The 16,741-nt window shown below is 42.8% G+C and overlaps 1 protein-coding gene across 1 annotated transcript in view; it reads right to left on the reverse strand.

Moving 5' to 3' along the window:
- efna3b (ephrin-A3b) overlaps positions 1-16,741 on the reverse strand; it is a 56,847-nt gene that overhangs the window by 39,559 nt on the left and 547 nt on the right. The window contains exon 2 of the mRNA XM_020092766.2: positions 16,422-16,648. Coding sequence (XP_019948325.1) covers positions 16,422-16,531 — 110 coding nt within the window. The 5' untranslated portion in view covers positions 16,532-16,648. The remainder of the gene's footprint in view (positions 1-16,421; positions 16,649-16,741) is intronic.

The following is a 16,741-nucleotide window of genomic DNA, read 5'->3' on the forward strand; positions in this document are numbered from 1 at the left end:
CCACCACCGCCCCCCCTTCTCTCCAGAAGGAAGCCTTTTTAACCGTGACCACAACTCCGAGCTGCATGGACCGTGACCACATAGCCATACAACACCAGATAGGCTGTGTGTGTGTGTGTGTGTGTGTGTGTGTGTGTGTGTCACTGACATAAAATAGTCATCGTTAGGCCTGCCACTGCTCAGTCACCCTCAGTGTTGTAAGCGTCTGAACAGCCTGTCTCCAGATCCTGTTCAGCTCTGTAGGATTCGCTGCCTGGTCATCAGCATTCACCCCGACGCTTCAGTGGCTAACTGACAAACTCCTCTTAATGGAATCAAACTTGGCCCATCAGACGTGTGTCAGTGCATGTGTTTGTGTTTGTGTGTATGGGCCCTCATCACTTGTGTGTCGATACCCAGAGACAGACTTCAGCCGGAGAGCAGATGAGAGGAGAGAGAAAACCCAGCTCTCCTTTTCTCTCTAATTACAAATGACAAACCTGCTACCAAGAGTCAGTCTGGCACCTGACGACGCATGATAACCTCTCAGCTCTCTGCCAATACTAAGTGACGGACTGGAGGCCATCTGCAAGTGTCTGTGTGTTTGTGAGTGTGTGTGGGGGCTGAGTGACAGATTCAAACAAGGACTGCAAATCAAACAGCGCCCTCCCGCCCCCTTGGGCTCTGATTTCCAATGACAAAGCAAGAAGTCTATGACCAATATTTCACCTGTCTTCCTCGTCTTCCTCTCTTCGGTGCCCTTTTACTTTCCCCATCCTTAACTTTTAGCCATCGATTTTCTACTTCCTTCCTTCCATCCTTCCTCTCTCTCTATCCCATTCTCCGCTCCCTTCTGCATCATTTAAAAACCCGCCCTTCTCCTCCAGATCATCCATTTCCTCCCTGTGGCGTAATAATGAGTTTAACACTGCATTGTGGCTTGTACTCTGACTGGCTAATATCTCTAATTGCATTATAATGATATCAAAGACCATCTATGGAGTGTGTCATGTGATATAATAGTCCCACAACGCAGGTAGGTTGAAACCGGTGCACTCTTCTTTTACATGCACTACACTCTGCAGCTTTAGTGTTTTTCCACGTGACGGAAACTTGTGATGTTGTGGACGTGATGCTCGAGCAGATGTGGTACCTCACACCGATACTAAAACTATACTTTCTTTTTGGATAAATAAAATCGCACCAATGTCCATTTCCGAACTCATGTCAATCAGTTGCAGCAGCTCAGTTCAAAGTTCACGCCATTAGAAACTGGTTGCCCCAAAGTTAGTTCTTCTCAACCGGCCTGTTTGGAGTGGGCTGGGTGTAGATTTCTATCTGAAACTGTATCAGTGATTGAGCCATGTAGAGTAAAGACCGGCCACTGGACTCGCACAACCGCAGGTGTCATAGCCGATATTGTGAACACGCTTTTGTCGTGATGGACAAAGTCACTTCCAGAGCGCTGGTTGCCTGTTGGAAATATTGCGTGTCCAAATCACAAATAAGATGAACAATTTACATCTCTGCACATATTTAGTCTGAACCAGCAGTTAAAGCCAACAACAGCAATGTATGAACTGTTTGGATTTCAAAGTTAACGGGGTAATGGAATATGGTCAACACATCTGACGTCACACTTGATCAAAAAAGAAATTGCATTTCTTAAAAAGTAAATAACATTTCAAAGCCACATGTTTGCTTAGTGTAATTGGTTTTGTCCCACTTAATCTAAACTGTATGAATTCAAATATCTATTTATGTATATGTAAACTCATATCTACATTTACAAATGTTTGGCAGATAGTTTTAATATTTGTTTTGGTTGTTATTTCACAACTACTGCTGCCACTTTGACTTTGACAACACTGTTTCCTAGAACCCAACTTACCCACTACTTGACAAGAAGTGACATTGCTCAGGTTTTACTGACAAAAAACAATTTAGCCAATAATCTGTCTGTGACTTGACTGAAGAACTAATGACAGACTAAAGACAAACTCAGTAATTGGTTCATAAAAAGCTGGTGCAGCTCAGAAGTTTGTCTGTTTGTCAGGGAATTGTAGATGTGTTTTTTTTCATGTCCTTGATTACTCCTGTTTTTGATTGAATAAAAGAAGTAGAAGTCAAAGTCTCAAAATAAAGTAAAATGTTAGACGTCGTCACAAAGCCGTAGAAGATTAAATAAAACAATTATCTGTAAAATTATGTTTCAAACAAGATTGAGCAAGATAGAGCAAGCAATCAATGTCAATGCTGGGTAATTTTTCAACATTCCCTGCTGCTGGATCATTCTGGTTGGCATGAGACGACCTTTTGAGGTTTAAATACACAGCCTCACACCTGAGAACTACTTTAAATGTGAAAACCAGAGTGGGACAGAGAGATAAAGCAGGAACGAGATGTATACAAACAAACACTGCCTCGAATGTGCCGTGAGACATGGGTTCACGCTACAGGAGCGAGCTTACACATCTTCCCTTTTGCATTTAGCATTGAGTTAGCATTGACTCCCCACTGAATAGCCCTGTGAAGGCGCAGGGGCGATGCTAACCGGGAGGCACTATCGCTAGCGGCCCTGTTCCTTGGCGAACTGGCCATGGCAGCATTGATATGGTAATGTCCAGGACGTTTCAGGGCCAAAGCTTGGGACCGGAGGCGCTCTGTGATCCTCCAAGCCCAAAAAGGACAGATCTCTAGGGCATTGTGATTTCCCCAGTCAAGGCCCTGAGTGATCAGGATAAGCCCGTCCATGCTGCTTTAGTGCTGTCACTCAACCACTATTGTGGTCATGTGAACGGCAATTTTCATCACAATTGACCTCAGTTTTGGCAGTACTGTTCTGCAGGGCCCTCCTTTCTCTATTCTTCGGTGCCCTCCCCTTCTTCCCATTCCATCAATGATTTTTTTTCTCAGTCTGCTCTTTCTTGTGTGCTCCCTCTGTCCCTTTTTCGCTCTTCAGCATCAACAGAGGCCAAACAGATATGACCAGCGCAGAGTTAAACTGGTCTCTTTGCTTATCCGCTCCCATCTCTGCAGCCTGATCCGCTCTAAGAGGAGGCCGCGGAGGAGTCTTTGATTATCTGAACCGATACTGTCGAAAATTACAATGCGTGAGGCAATACATATGCTGGGATTTACTATTCACCTCAGGGGGGAAAAACACTCAGCATGTGTGGTTTCAGAAACCATTTATAACACACACAGTGAGTGGGCGGATGGGTGTCATCATTCGGCGTTTTATTCATTCACACTTTTGCCAACATAGGAGTGTATGGTTTGTGTTTTTCTGTATGCTTGTGTGCTGAGGGGTGGATGTGTGTGTGTTCTCCTCTTGCTCCGCTTTATTTGATCAGGGCTGGAAGAAAATAACAATGAACTCCCATGAGGAATCTGTAGGAGGTAATGACAGATATTGTCCCCATGAAGCAAGTTTTCCCAACGTGTGTGTGTGTGTGTGTGTGTGTGTGTTCGAAAGTGAGGAATATGCATATGTATGGGTCTAATACATGTGGGTAATGTGTGTGGGTGGTATGCTTGTAGGCTGTGGGGCATTCACATGGCTCCTTTCTCGTTTTCCCTCTGCCCCCCCCCCCCCCCCACACACACAGATATATATTCACATACTAGGGTGGGAGGAGAGTTTTCCTGGCTGCCTAGAACTCCGCTCTATCAACACAACACATCCTATTTCACAACATCTCCTCCCACATCTCCTTCCCCCCTCCGCCACCTTTATTTCTCTCTCTCCCGGGAAGTGACACAGAATTCTTTTTAACTGCAGTACATTCATTACCCCCCCCCCCCCCCCCCCCACCCGCTTTTCTCCACCGCCAACCCCTTGTACTCTCCCCCTCAATCGTACATGTTGAAATAAAGTCAGAACTCCAGCAGCCGCCCTGGACTTTCATTAAAAACATGATCGTGGAGCTGGAGTGAGACGTTGGCTGTGTGAGATAGTAAACACTCATTCATATGCAGTTCTTACTACGGCGTTGCGAGCTACATCCCTGTGCCTCGAAGCTTCGGAGCAGAGAGCAGAGCCTACAGACAGCGTGGGTGTGAGCACTGAGGCCAACCGGCATCACTAGCTCTCAGACATCCTCATTCTACCTCCCTCCACTGACAGACACTGACTCTGTTTAATGTGTATGTTTATATATATATATATATATATATATATATATATATATATGTACATATATAGCTATACACCTGAAAGCATTTGCATGTAAAAACAACACTACTAAATTGGACATCAAAGGGTGAAAAAGACATGAAGATATATATGACATCATACAAACACACACACACAGACACACAAATAGAGGAGTTCACACACACACACATTACACCTCACAGATAACATTAGAAGAATGGAGAATACACAGCAAGTCAATAGACATTTGGCAATTGTCATTTAACACAAAGTTGCAAATCAATGGCCGGGGTTGCTTCATGGTAGTATTGGATTTTTCAGTGACGAGTAAATTGCATTTTTCAGGGATTTAATTCAATGCGTGAGACAAAAACTACTTTTCCATTTGGATATTTAATCAATGGATGATGATTTCTCAACAAATTTTGCACACCAAAATCATTTGTAGTACTTGAGCTTCCCTGTTCAACCAAACAACCCCTGTACTCAACTCATTAGCATAAATAAAGTGGGTCACAATTGATCAAAATAACTTTTCACTTTATTTTCAATATAATTCATTAAAAAATCTATATCTATGTGATTATTGCAATGTAATACTAAAATGGAGCTCAGTAGGACACATACATCCACCAAGGCCCAACACTCCCCTTATCAAACCACATTTAGATTCAATAGATCCAGATTTTTATTGGCTCTGCACCAACTAGCACATACTCATCGATATAAGTTTCCTAAACATGCCTATCTTTTTCATCAAGATCCAGGAATTATTCTCTGAAAAATTAACGAAAATTATGAAAATCACACGTCACAACGTTAAAGAAGGTCCTGGATCCTCACCAAAAGTTCAAGGGTTCTTTCCAGATCATAACACCAAGATTCGAGTAATCCGTCCGACAAATAGACGGACAGGGGTGAAAACATAGCCTGCAAATCATTATTAGATTTTATATCAATACATTTGTCTAAAATTAAAATATTTAGCATTTTAACACTAAAGAGAACTTACTTTGCATTAGCTTGATAAAAACTTTTTATTGATTGACTTATTGATAAATCAACTTACTGCTTCAACCCACTTACATTTTACCATAAATATTTTAGTGCATATCATTGCTATTATTCACAGTAGAGCTATAACTAATGAATATTTAAATTGAATATTAATCTCTGCACTTTTTAATTGATTGATTATTTGTGAAAAGAGCCTTTTCAATATCCAACAGCTCATGTGACCTTTCTAAAAAAATAATTCAACAACTTAAAACTGAGAACCAGAAAAAAAAATGTTCCCGAGCTTGATCAGTATTAGTATTTGAAGAAAATCCTTCAAAACTAGTGACGATAAGCAGCACATACTCGCTCTGAGCACAGAAACACACACTGGCCAAGATGGGAAGGCAACAACAGGAATCCCTCATAAAGAAACAGCAAGAACCACAAGGAAAGCACACACACACACACACACACACACACACACACACACACACACACACACACACACACACACTAAGCGGCTCATTGTCAGATCTGAAGAGAGACTCGAGTAGTACGATGATGCAGCGATGGACAATGAGGACGAGAAGAGGAAGTGATGGCGAGAGGCCGAGCCAACAAAAGAGGCAACAGGAGAGACGGAGAGGCAGAGTGAGGAAGGGGAGGGCCGAGCAACAGATACCCGGTTAGAGAGAGAGAGAGAGAAGGAACAGGCTGAAACATCCAGGAGGAGTGCAGGGTCTGTAGGACGCCATCGATCCAACACTGACAGAAATAGACAGCCAGACCATAACCAACAGAGACACTGTGAGACACACTGACACACAGCAGTGCCGCTGACCCTACACACACACACACACACACACACACACACACACACACACACAGCAGCAGCAAGAGCCATTCAGACATGAGCCAGCACACACCTCTTAATCCACACATGAGCAGGAATACACACATTCACAAACATAGTGACAGTTTGAGACCAGAGTGAGATGTTGCATTGGCACCGGTCACAAAAGTCTCCATGTGTTTCGCCAGAGTTATTCAATATATTTTTGTTTTGTTTATTGCACCTAAGATAAGTCAACAGCGTCAGATGATTTATTATATTTTTCATGTATTGTGCATATTTAACTTTGTTTCCATCTTATTCTGATCATGCTCCTCATTTATTTACTTGTTACAAAATGAATCTGTTTCGCAATTTAAGGCGAGAAGTTGCAGGACAGTTTGTGCACTTACCTTAACGTAAATTTGTGCACTTACATAAACACACAAGCATAAAAGCCCGAGCGGGACTATAAAGACAAGAAGTAACTTAACCCGATAATTTGAGGGCACTGTCCCAGTCTGACATTAATCTTCTTGCAGCAAACAGACTCTCTGTGAGTGAACAGTGACGCCAGCCTGAAGCCCCGTTCTTAACTTAAGTTTAAATGTGCTCAAGCTTTTTTGTACTTCCACAGAAGTGATAGGTACAATTCAAGAAGAGGAAAATGAGATACTGTGCAAACACAATAAGATTTGATCAATATGACAGAATCATTATCACAATATTAAAATAAACATTTTCCTACATCACAGTGTCTATTAATCAAAGTAAATCCAGAAAGGTTTAAGTGCATCAGACTGTTTTCAATCACAATCTGCAGCAATTTCTATCATAAATAAATTGTCCAAGTCCTTTATTAAGCAAAAAAAGGCTAAATATTCTTTGGATCCAGAATTTTGGATTAAAAAAACACTCTTCTCTGTTTAATATCATTGTAAACTGAATTATTGGAGGTTGTTTGACAACGATACCTTATGTTGTTGTTTTCTGAGAAAATAATTGGTAGTTCTAATCAATAATCTACATAATCATTAGCTGCAGCCACAGTGACCTTTCTGTGATATTCAAATAAAAAAACAAATCAATACATAGTTTTTTTTACTTACCGTTAGGGTTAAAGCGATTATTGAATTAACAGAAGAATAACGGTCGAGTATTCTGACAAAATTATTATTATTATTATTATTAAAACAAACCTTTTCATTTTGTCCTCACATTTTACTGACAAACAAAAGTGAAGAACTGTCAGAATATTCGATAACGAAAATAATCATTGGACGCAGCTCGACACACAGGACCCCTCATTCTACACACAGAAACCATGGCACTAAAACTCCACCACCAAACACTGCGAACCACTCCAGCCTGATGATCGTGCTGTAATCTCCTGTCATGAATCACAGATTTACTGACTGTTTTCCACCGACACATCAGACCAGTTGACTGTCAGTTTTACCGACTGGAGGAGAGTGCAGCTTGTGTAGTGAACGTTTCTGCCTCCCTCCTCTGGCCTGGCTGGGGCTGATTAAAGCCCTCTGCTGAAACAAGGTCATAATTCACTTAGCCATTTCCCAATTTCCGCATAATTACCCTGCTGCTTCACGAGCGTGCACGAACACACGCACACATTCGCACCGACGCTCAGACACAAACACATTTCCTCTCTGATTTGTGTCATTACTGAGAGGAGAATGGTTAAAAGGTTTCAGAGTTGGCGTCTTAGTGACAGCTTAAATGGATAAAACCTCAATTAAAGACTGCTGCTCTCTCTCACTCGCTCTCTCTCTCTGTGTGTGTGTGTGGATTGAATGAGCATAATTCTGTGTCCTCTGCAGTTTAGTGAAGAGAGGACCCTGTCTTACCCCCCCACCCCACCCCTGGCTGCTAAATCACACATTCGCAATCAAGACTTTCTCAGAGTTCACCAAAATTGTTTCAGGAAAACCTGTTTCAGAGAAGCTCTCTTCAGAGTAACAAATTTCCCCTGTCCGCTCACAAGTCAGGTCTGAACTTGTTTTGATGAACCGATAACGACATCCATAATCAAAGCTCAACAATAAGCATCATTTCTGCTCAGTGAGCAGTGACAATAGAAGTTTTTTCTGCGTGTGCAGTGGCTCCCCTTCCCGCTGCTCCTCTGTCCATGTCCTGTCTGTCGACAGTTGATTCCTGGTGTGTGTGTGTGTGTGTGTGTGTGTTTGTGTGTGTGTGTGTGTGTTTGTGTGTGTGTGAGCGTTTGATGAAAACAGCTGCATTCTCACATGCGACTGTATTGTCGTTATGAGGAGGATTCCTAATTGTCACGTCAGTAGAGTTTGTTAACGCTAGATCACGTCGCTCTGGCTCAGCATATGGCCTCAGACTGCTGCTACGCTGCTATCATTAGCCACGTCACAAACACACCACATGAGCATCTGGTGTGTGTGAGTGTGTGTGTAACACACACACACACAAAAAACCATGCTGGCAGGGAATAGAGTCGACATCACATAGAGAACAATGGCATACAAATACAAACACACACACACAGGTTTACACAACTATCACAAGGACTTTGTATTGACTTCCAGTCATTGTGTGCAGCCTAAACAAACTCTTATCACGAATCATAACCATGAACAATTTATGACTAACCCTCACCATAACCTAACCACAATTCACATCTTACCACTAACCTTAACCAGGACCTGAGTAATTAAGTTCAGCCTCATTGGGGCCAAAGCCTGGTCCCCATGAGGTCTGCTGGTCCTGATTCACCAGGAAAGTTCCTGAAGAGGTGACAAAAACCAGCACACACACAAACATACGCACACAGACACACAATGAGTGGTTTGGAACAGCTTGTAAACCTCACAGCCTTATGAGCACCTGATTACACTTCTGCAGCTTATGCATCAGCTTAGAGAATAATGTTAATAACGACAGCATTGAGTGTGTATCTCCCAACATGTGTGTGTGTGTGTGTGTGTGTGTGTGTGTGTGTGTGTGTGTGTGTGTGTGTGTGTGTGTATTCTTGTGTTGTGCCTCCTGGCTGACGCTGTGGGACTTGTTCTCTGTGGATAATTTGTTCAAATTTAACACCTGGCTGAGGAAGATTAATTCTTTTCCTAAAATCTATCAGCGGTCATTCAATGATTTGGCGGTCAAGAAAATCTATCCGCCTCAGACGGTGCTTTTTTAAGTTAGAATCAGAACGACTCTTCTTACTGCAGTGTGGGAATTTATTTATATGAAACAATGAAGAACCAAACCGACCTGAAAAGATAAGACACTAACTCCCGTTTTCCATGTTTTTACATTAACCCAGTAGCCACTGTGCCGTGATGAGCATTTTGTTATTGTACAATCGTTCTGCTTATTTATAATCACTGGGTGAGTGAAGAGGAAGCACAGAGGAGTTCATCAAAAGTCTGAAATCGACTCTCAGAAAAAAATCATAAACCATGTCAATAAAGTCTTGAAGCTGGACGACATAGAGAAGTAGAAGTAGTTGTTTGCGCAAAAGATTAATGGAGAAGCTGCAGAAAATGAAATGTATTTACAGAAATCACAGTAGTAGCCATCTGTCCTCGTGTATATCATGGACCACAATGAACTGGAGGTGAACACAGAGTCTGCCTTTCTGTGCCAGTTGTTTTTCAGAAGTTGATCCCGATTTTAGCTTCGATCTTTACAGCTTTTTCTGTGGCAGCAAACAGCCGCTCTGTTGCTGCCAGCGTGAATTCGACTGGTGCAGCCAAGCAGTTAATGCGGACAGCGACCGAGGTGGGAAGAGAAAAAGAATTGCAGCACGTTTGGAGCTCGCTACGTTTTCACAACTGTTCACAGCTGGACGGAACACATGCGTGGCTGTCAGACTGTCGGGAGTTTGGGACAGTCGCAGTGGTTTTTGGCGACGTAGGCCGGCTTTGTCCAAACACCTGAGAGGAGCTTTTAATCATGCTCAGACTGTCCAGACAGCGTTTCTGAGAGTCAACGGCAGCTTTAACACGAGGGAGAGCGAGGAGAGTAATCACTCACATTCTCAAGTCACACGGTTGGGTAATTTAGACTGTCCAATCTAACTGATGGCACAGGGAACTCCACACAAGAAAGGACCAAACCTGGAATCACATTCATCAGAGTCACAGATTAGGAAACATGTCCATTCCCATTCAGAAGTCTCAGAGTGTTTCATACTCATACATAGAGATAAAACCATTTTATCGGCTTTTAACTGACAAAAAGTCTGTCAGCCTCAGCGCTGCTCTATAAGCTGTGAGCGGTTCCCAGCAGGGGGCAAATGATAAACATACATGCACATTTCTCCAGACGCCAAAATATTAAACACAAGAATATTGGATTTCAAACAAGTATCTAAAGATGCCTACTGGATTCAATATTTCAAATTTAATGTGACCGATTTTATCTGGGGTGCCGCGCTTTATCCAAAGTTGCACGCCATTCATGAACTATGCAGCAATTATATGGGAAATAACTGTTAGATGGGATGGGGAGGGAAAGATTTTGCATAAATGTATGACTTTCTGGGATTTGGCAGTGTCATGAATCACATAAATCACCACTTTAGCTCTGATAATGATACCTCCCAAGTAAATCCATATCACTATATCAACACATATTGGTTCTGCATGCACTGTCCTTGATGCTTCAGCCAAATGACACACAAACCTGCGCAGGCTGGCAGCAGCACCAAAATATCGTTATTATTTTAACCAAGGTACGTTTACATTTGTAGGAAAACTAGACCAGAAAAAGATGTTTTAGCACAAAAAAGGTTTCTCATATCCAACATTTATTTGGGTTGCTTGTCCATATATATATTTCCACTTACTCTAACCTATTATTTTTGTATTTTTCACTGTCTGGCAGAGCAGAGCATTCGTGTGCAGCTCTCAGCTTGTGAATTCACTGCAGCCCACCACGCTACACCTCCACCTCCCTTGAGGTTGGCTACCAAAAATAAATTCTCACAAGGTGGGAAACACTAGTGACACTATTTTCCCTTTGCCTGCAACAACTTACTGTATCTAGATCATCTGGCTGTGATACATTGAAACTCCTAAATGTAACTAATCACCACTTGTTTCACTCGATGATTATGATTCTGATTACCATAAAATAGTAATTAAAGCAAAATCCTCTTTCTTTGCTCAGCGTTTGTCGGATGTTTCATTAAAAAAATTTTTAAAACTGCTTAATCCTTCTCTGAGGTTGAAATGTTTTTAATTCCAGCCAAACATTCCGTGTGATTTGAGCAATGCCTCTGAAAAATCGGATAAAGACAGCCTGCAAAGCATCTCTACTGAGCCACCAGCATGGAATCAGCAGTCACTTAAATCAATACCAATCCTCAACCAGGCATTTATACCTGTAAGACCCTTTACTTTGTGTCAGGCTTGATCGGAATTTACCCGACTCAGTTTCTGCTCTCACATAAGCTTCGCCTTAGCGCCGTAACATCCCGAAAATCCCTAAAATCCCAATGAAACACACTCCTGAGGAACTAAACCATTACACTGACCAGTTAGCATTTGATTCAAACCAGAACGACCCCAGAACAACCGCAGCAATGCTTTAGATTAGCCGATCATATGAGCAAAAGAGCATTTGAAGATATCAAAGAACAACAAGGAAAATATGGTGGGCTTGTGAGTATCTCGTGTGTGAAAGTCTATAGGATTTGCATTTTAAGGCGTTATAAGATGAATAACATTAAAGAGGTCTTGGTCGAAATCTAAGTGTGTTTGAAAGAAAAGAAAAAGAAACGTGCGGGTGAGCTGAAAGAAAACCAGAAACCTCAAAAGCGAGGCGACATATTTTTCCAGCACTGAAAAGATTTAGTCCAAGTTAATTTGACAGAGAAGGAGCCTCACAACATTAAACCGCACCTTTCCCAAAATACCAGCACCCCAAGAGTGCTTTCCCATCAGGCAAATGGAGGATGAGAGAAGAACAGAGTTGGGAGCACACTCCTGAAATATAGCTCATCCACAAATAGAAAAAAAAACAAGAATAAAGGACAAGAAAATAATTCATTTTTAACTCCTTTCTTGTAAATGTCCCTTATTGCTGGGCGCACTGAGCAGACAACGTAACCTGTCCAATCAGAAAAATGTATTTACTCCAACACACACACACACACACACAGAATCTTATTATGCAAACAGTAGTAATCCATCACACAGGTGTTCCCTACTGCTTATAATTAATGATGTCTCTATGCAACTGTCTGCAAACACCACACACACACTTTCACAGCCACACAACGCCACGCAAACCAGAGGCCACTCACTCGTTCACTCTGTGGCCTTATTATTCGTTACTGCTATCATTGGTCTGATCACTCTGCGTAACTGTTATGATGATCGAGGAGATTGTGCGTTTGTGTGGGTTTACGTTGCGCTCACACACACACACACATACACACACACACACCCCCACCACCCCCTCCAGTGCTAGCTGACATACGTATCGGCCGCACAAACGTCTGTGATGGATGGGTTGTACACACTGGCTCAGCCAGGCCTTGTGATGGTGAGTGAGAAATACGCTGCTTTGTGCAGATATTCATAATGTAAATGTTGTTGTCCTAAGTGGGGCTGGGAGACAGATAGGTTTGTGTTGCTGTCAAGGGGATGGTTGATTGGCCTGTTTAATCCTCTCGTCTGCATCTATGTTTCACACACGCACACGCATACGCACACACACACACACACATATATAACTATATATACATGAACTAGGCCTGTGTTATGGCGCCTAATGTGAGAACTCAGTTTGTAGATCAGGGCACCAGCCAAGCATTATCGTCATTATTATGATGACTCTCCTCCCCCCACTGTATTATAATTCAACAGAAAAACCAATCTGTATTCCTCCTGATTTCCTCCCTCCTCAAGTCAGTCCCACAGTATTTCTTCCTCTCTGCCTCTCTTCTCATATTCTTGCATTATTTCTCCCCTGCCCTGCGTGACGTGTCTCTGTGCACTCTGACGAGCTGGATGAATATAAAACTAGTTCCACCTTGGCTTCGATTACCACACATATGCATGTGAATTTATATGAGGGGGAAATTCTGCTTGCCATGGCTGGCTTGATTCCAGTGGCATGTGCTGAGGTGAAAGTGCCATGGACACACACACACAAACATGTAAACCCCAAGCACACAAACCCATCTAGACACTGGGTTTATTCAACACCTTAATCGCTTCCGAAATATACAACTGATAAATTAAGAGATATCACCAGAAATCTATTATGCAGATCAGTCAACTGCTGCATTATTAGATCACACACGTATATATGCATGTACACTCTTGTGTGCACGCACGCACACACACTCACAGCAGTGGTTAATTGCCAGGTGGTGGGGGATAATGTGTGATTTAACGGACTGATGGATTTGTTTTTGTTTGAGTCACACGTCAGTGAACAGAGACATCTGTAACGGGGCAAACACGCGCACAAAACAGTGCACACCATTATACACACACATTCGTGCCCAGGGATATCAATGACAAGTGACTGATATGCAGCGGCAACAGCCTCTGTGCAAAATGCAAACACAGGAAATGATCCATCTTCTCAAAGTTTAAAAAAACTCCAGAACAGGGACATGAGAGTGTGATTGTGTACACACACAATCAGAAATGTATGCGAATACACTTGTGCACATGCACAGATGTGAGCGAGTGTGTATGTGTGTGAAGCGGTTAATCCTTGGTAACATTCTCAGCCTGTCTCTTGTGGTTGATGAGTCGCTCTGGGTCAGACGCTGGTTGAGAAACTGCAGGGTCCTGAGGCCTTACAATGTGTTTACCACTCAAACTGACAACTATACTACAGCTTATTACTGGCCTTCTAAAACTCAACACTGCGAGTTAGAGAAACTCCAGAGAGGCCCATTGCCAGCGGCCAATGACGCGCCAGCCAACCCTACAAACGCTGCATGTTGAGTGCCGTGAATAAAATAAAGGCTGTGAATCGGATCTCTGCCATTGAAAATGGCTCAAACGTGTATGAAAGAGTAGATTAGATAGGTTATCCTGCGGTTTATCTCTCTTTTGTGTGCCATGGTCTGTGGACCCTTTGTCTCTTGATTCACTAAGTGGGCTGAATTGAAAAAAGTTATCCCCATGCACTCACGGCTCATACATTGTCATCGTGAATGTGTGCAGTGAGACAGCGAGAGAAGAGAGAGTGAGAGTCAGAGATGGGAGGATCAGGGATGAGGCAGGTCCACTGAGATGCACCAGTCTTTAATTAACCACAGTCTTTTATAAAAGACACACAGATAGGAAGGCTCACACTGCAGGGGCTAAGAATATTCTGCCGCTGGGTGAAAAACAGAACTGGCAGTGAACGTGTGGAGAGAGTGATGAGAGACTGTGGGGCTCTGCAGTGCTCAGGCCCTGGACAGTCAGGTTAAAGGTTAGAGCTGCTCCAGACACCTTTACTCATCCCTCTGCTTTGTCTCAAACACCAGCTGCAGCATCATTTCAAGCAGTAAACACAACAGAGAACAGCTGACAAATCAGTTAACTGAGGATACAGTCTACCAAGGTTAAAACTCCTCACGTTACGTCGAGCTGATTATACCGAGGTCCCGGGTTCATCGTCCTTTTCCTTCATGCCTTGAGGCATTTTATTCCACACATTTTATCTTAATCAACTTCTGTCTCTCATATGAAACCTAAAGGTGGAATTTCATTAGCATCAAATTATTACCCAGTCAAAAAAAATTTGAAATTGAAAATGAGAACTCTTTACATTGAGAGTTGCAGAAAAATACCAGGACCAGATGCAACTACTCGCGGAATATTAGTTTCTCGATAATCTGCGGAAATAATTTTCTCACATTCCAGGAAACTAATATTGTTTACACAATCGCAGCAAAACCAATAACCTTATTTTTTTCCTCCCCTATTACTTTACGCAGCTCTTCATGTAAAGTAATTCTGCTGCGAGGCATAAATTCACTCGCATCTCCTGGTTTTATTTCACACTGCAAACAAAAAAATCGTTGGCCTAAAGTTATTGTGGGAGAAAACAATCAGTTTTCGCGTTGTTTACGTCTTTAATAAGCGGCGTCGTAAAATGCGTGTCGCCCTGCATGTGACTGCTCATCTCAGGGGAACAGTACTTTCCAGTGAAGGGGTAAATACCACACACTGGAGTGTCGCCTGGCAGCCGAAACATAGCTCACACATAAGACAGGCTATGCTGCAAGATGGAGAGCGAAAAGGAAGGAGTGTGTCGGTGTGTGGTGACATGCGCTCTTGTGCACCACTGAGACCTACAATTTAGGTTGATTTAAAAAAATTTTTTACGGTTTTTTAACTCCTTGTAGCAGCCTTGGGTACAATCAAGGGCTCTGTTAATCCAAATTCTTGTTATTTATTATTATCGATTGTTGCACTACTTTATGACCTTGAAATAGGTTGTAACTTGCTGAAACGTCCACTAAAAATCGGAAAATATTTCAGGTCAATTTCAACTTTTGGCTGAAAATTAGCCACAAATGTGATGTGGAAAAACACATTAAACATGGTACAACACAGATGGTGCAAGAACTTACAAGATTGTGAATCCTAGGAGGAGAGGGGATCAGTGTGTTGCAACAGACCGACACTACATTCTTAAGAATCCAGCAGCAGAGCCATGGACTCACAAGGACAGTATTAAAAAGGCAGCTTTCGGGAAGAAAAAAAAAAGAGGGGGAGAGAGGAGAGAAAAGCTTTTTCACTCGGATCGAGATAGGGCCGAGGAGCGAGGGATTAGAGGGATAACAAAAAGGCCAACGTACTGAGTGTAAACAAGAAAGGGGGGTTAGAGGAGGATAGAAGGAGAGAGCAAGTATGGAGAGGCGGCGCAGAGGAGAGATTGAATAGTGACACTGCTACAACACAATGGGGTCAGGATGAAGAAGCACTCCTAATTGAACCAGATAGAGGAGAAGACAGAGATAGAGCCCCTGAAAGACTGAGGAGAGGAGGAGGAGGATCACATGTGACTCTTTTTCACTTTCTACTCCTCCACCATGGAAGAAACTGAATGGCAGTGGGCACAGATTGGCTGAATATGTTGGAGCAGCTGTGCATGTGAGGGTGTTGAGAAGATGCTTTGGGAAGCACCATGACCCCACAGTCGGGGGGTCTGCACACAAAAAAACAGGTTTTCAGAGTTTGTGTGGATCTAAATCATTTCTTCCACGTAGAAGAAAGAAAGATGCACACAAATGGAGACATGTGCAAGAAAGAAACTGCACATAAATCACAAAGGTTTGAAGGTATGAGCCTGACACATCTGGCAGTTGCAGACCTAACATCTGCATTTCCTTTCCACTTTTTTAAACAGGTTCATGACAGGGATCATGGGAGATCACACACACACACACACACACACACAGAGAGAGAGAGAGAGAGAGAGTAGGAAATGAGGTCTTACTGTATGTTGGAGCTGTTCCAGTAAACCGAGTGTCTATTGGCTGACACCTGGAGCACGCTCGCCCAGGTGAGACTCGTTAGCACCCAGAGAGGCAGCGCCACCAGAGCCATGCTCCCCGTCTCCTCTCTCGGCCTCTGTCCCCCTCCTCCTTCCTCGGTCTCCCTCCGTCCACTCTCTCGGTCCCTTCACCCCACCAAACCACGCGACTCAAACATCCCAGCAAATGCCTGCAGCAGACGGGAGGAGACACAAAAAAGAAGGAAAAAGCTTCATGCATGCAAACAAAAAGACTCTGGTTAATAAGTGTTGTAAAACTCAAA

This window comes from Paralichthys olivaceus, chromosome 13 (assembly GCF_024713975.1).
Source record: "Paralichthys olivaceus isolate ysfri-2021 chromosome 13, ASM2471397v2, whole genome shotgun sequence".
Lineage (NCBI taxonomy): Eukaryota > Metazoa > Chordata > Actinopteri > Pleuronectiformes > Paralichthyidae > Paralichthys > Paralichthys olivaceus.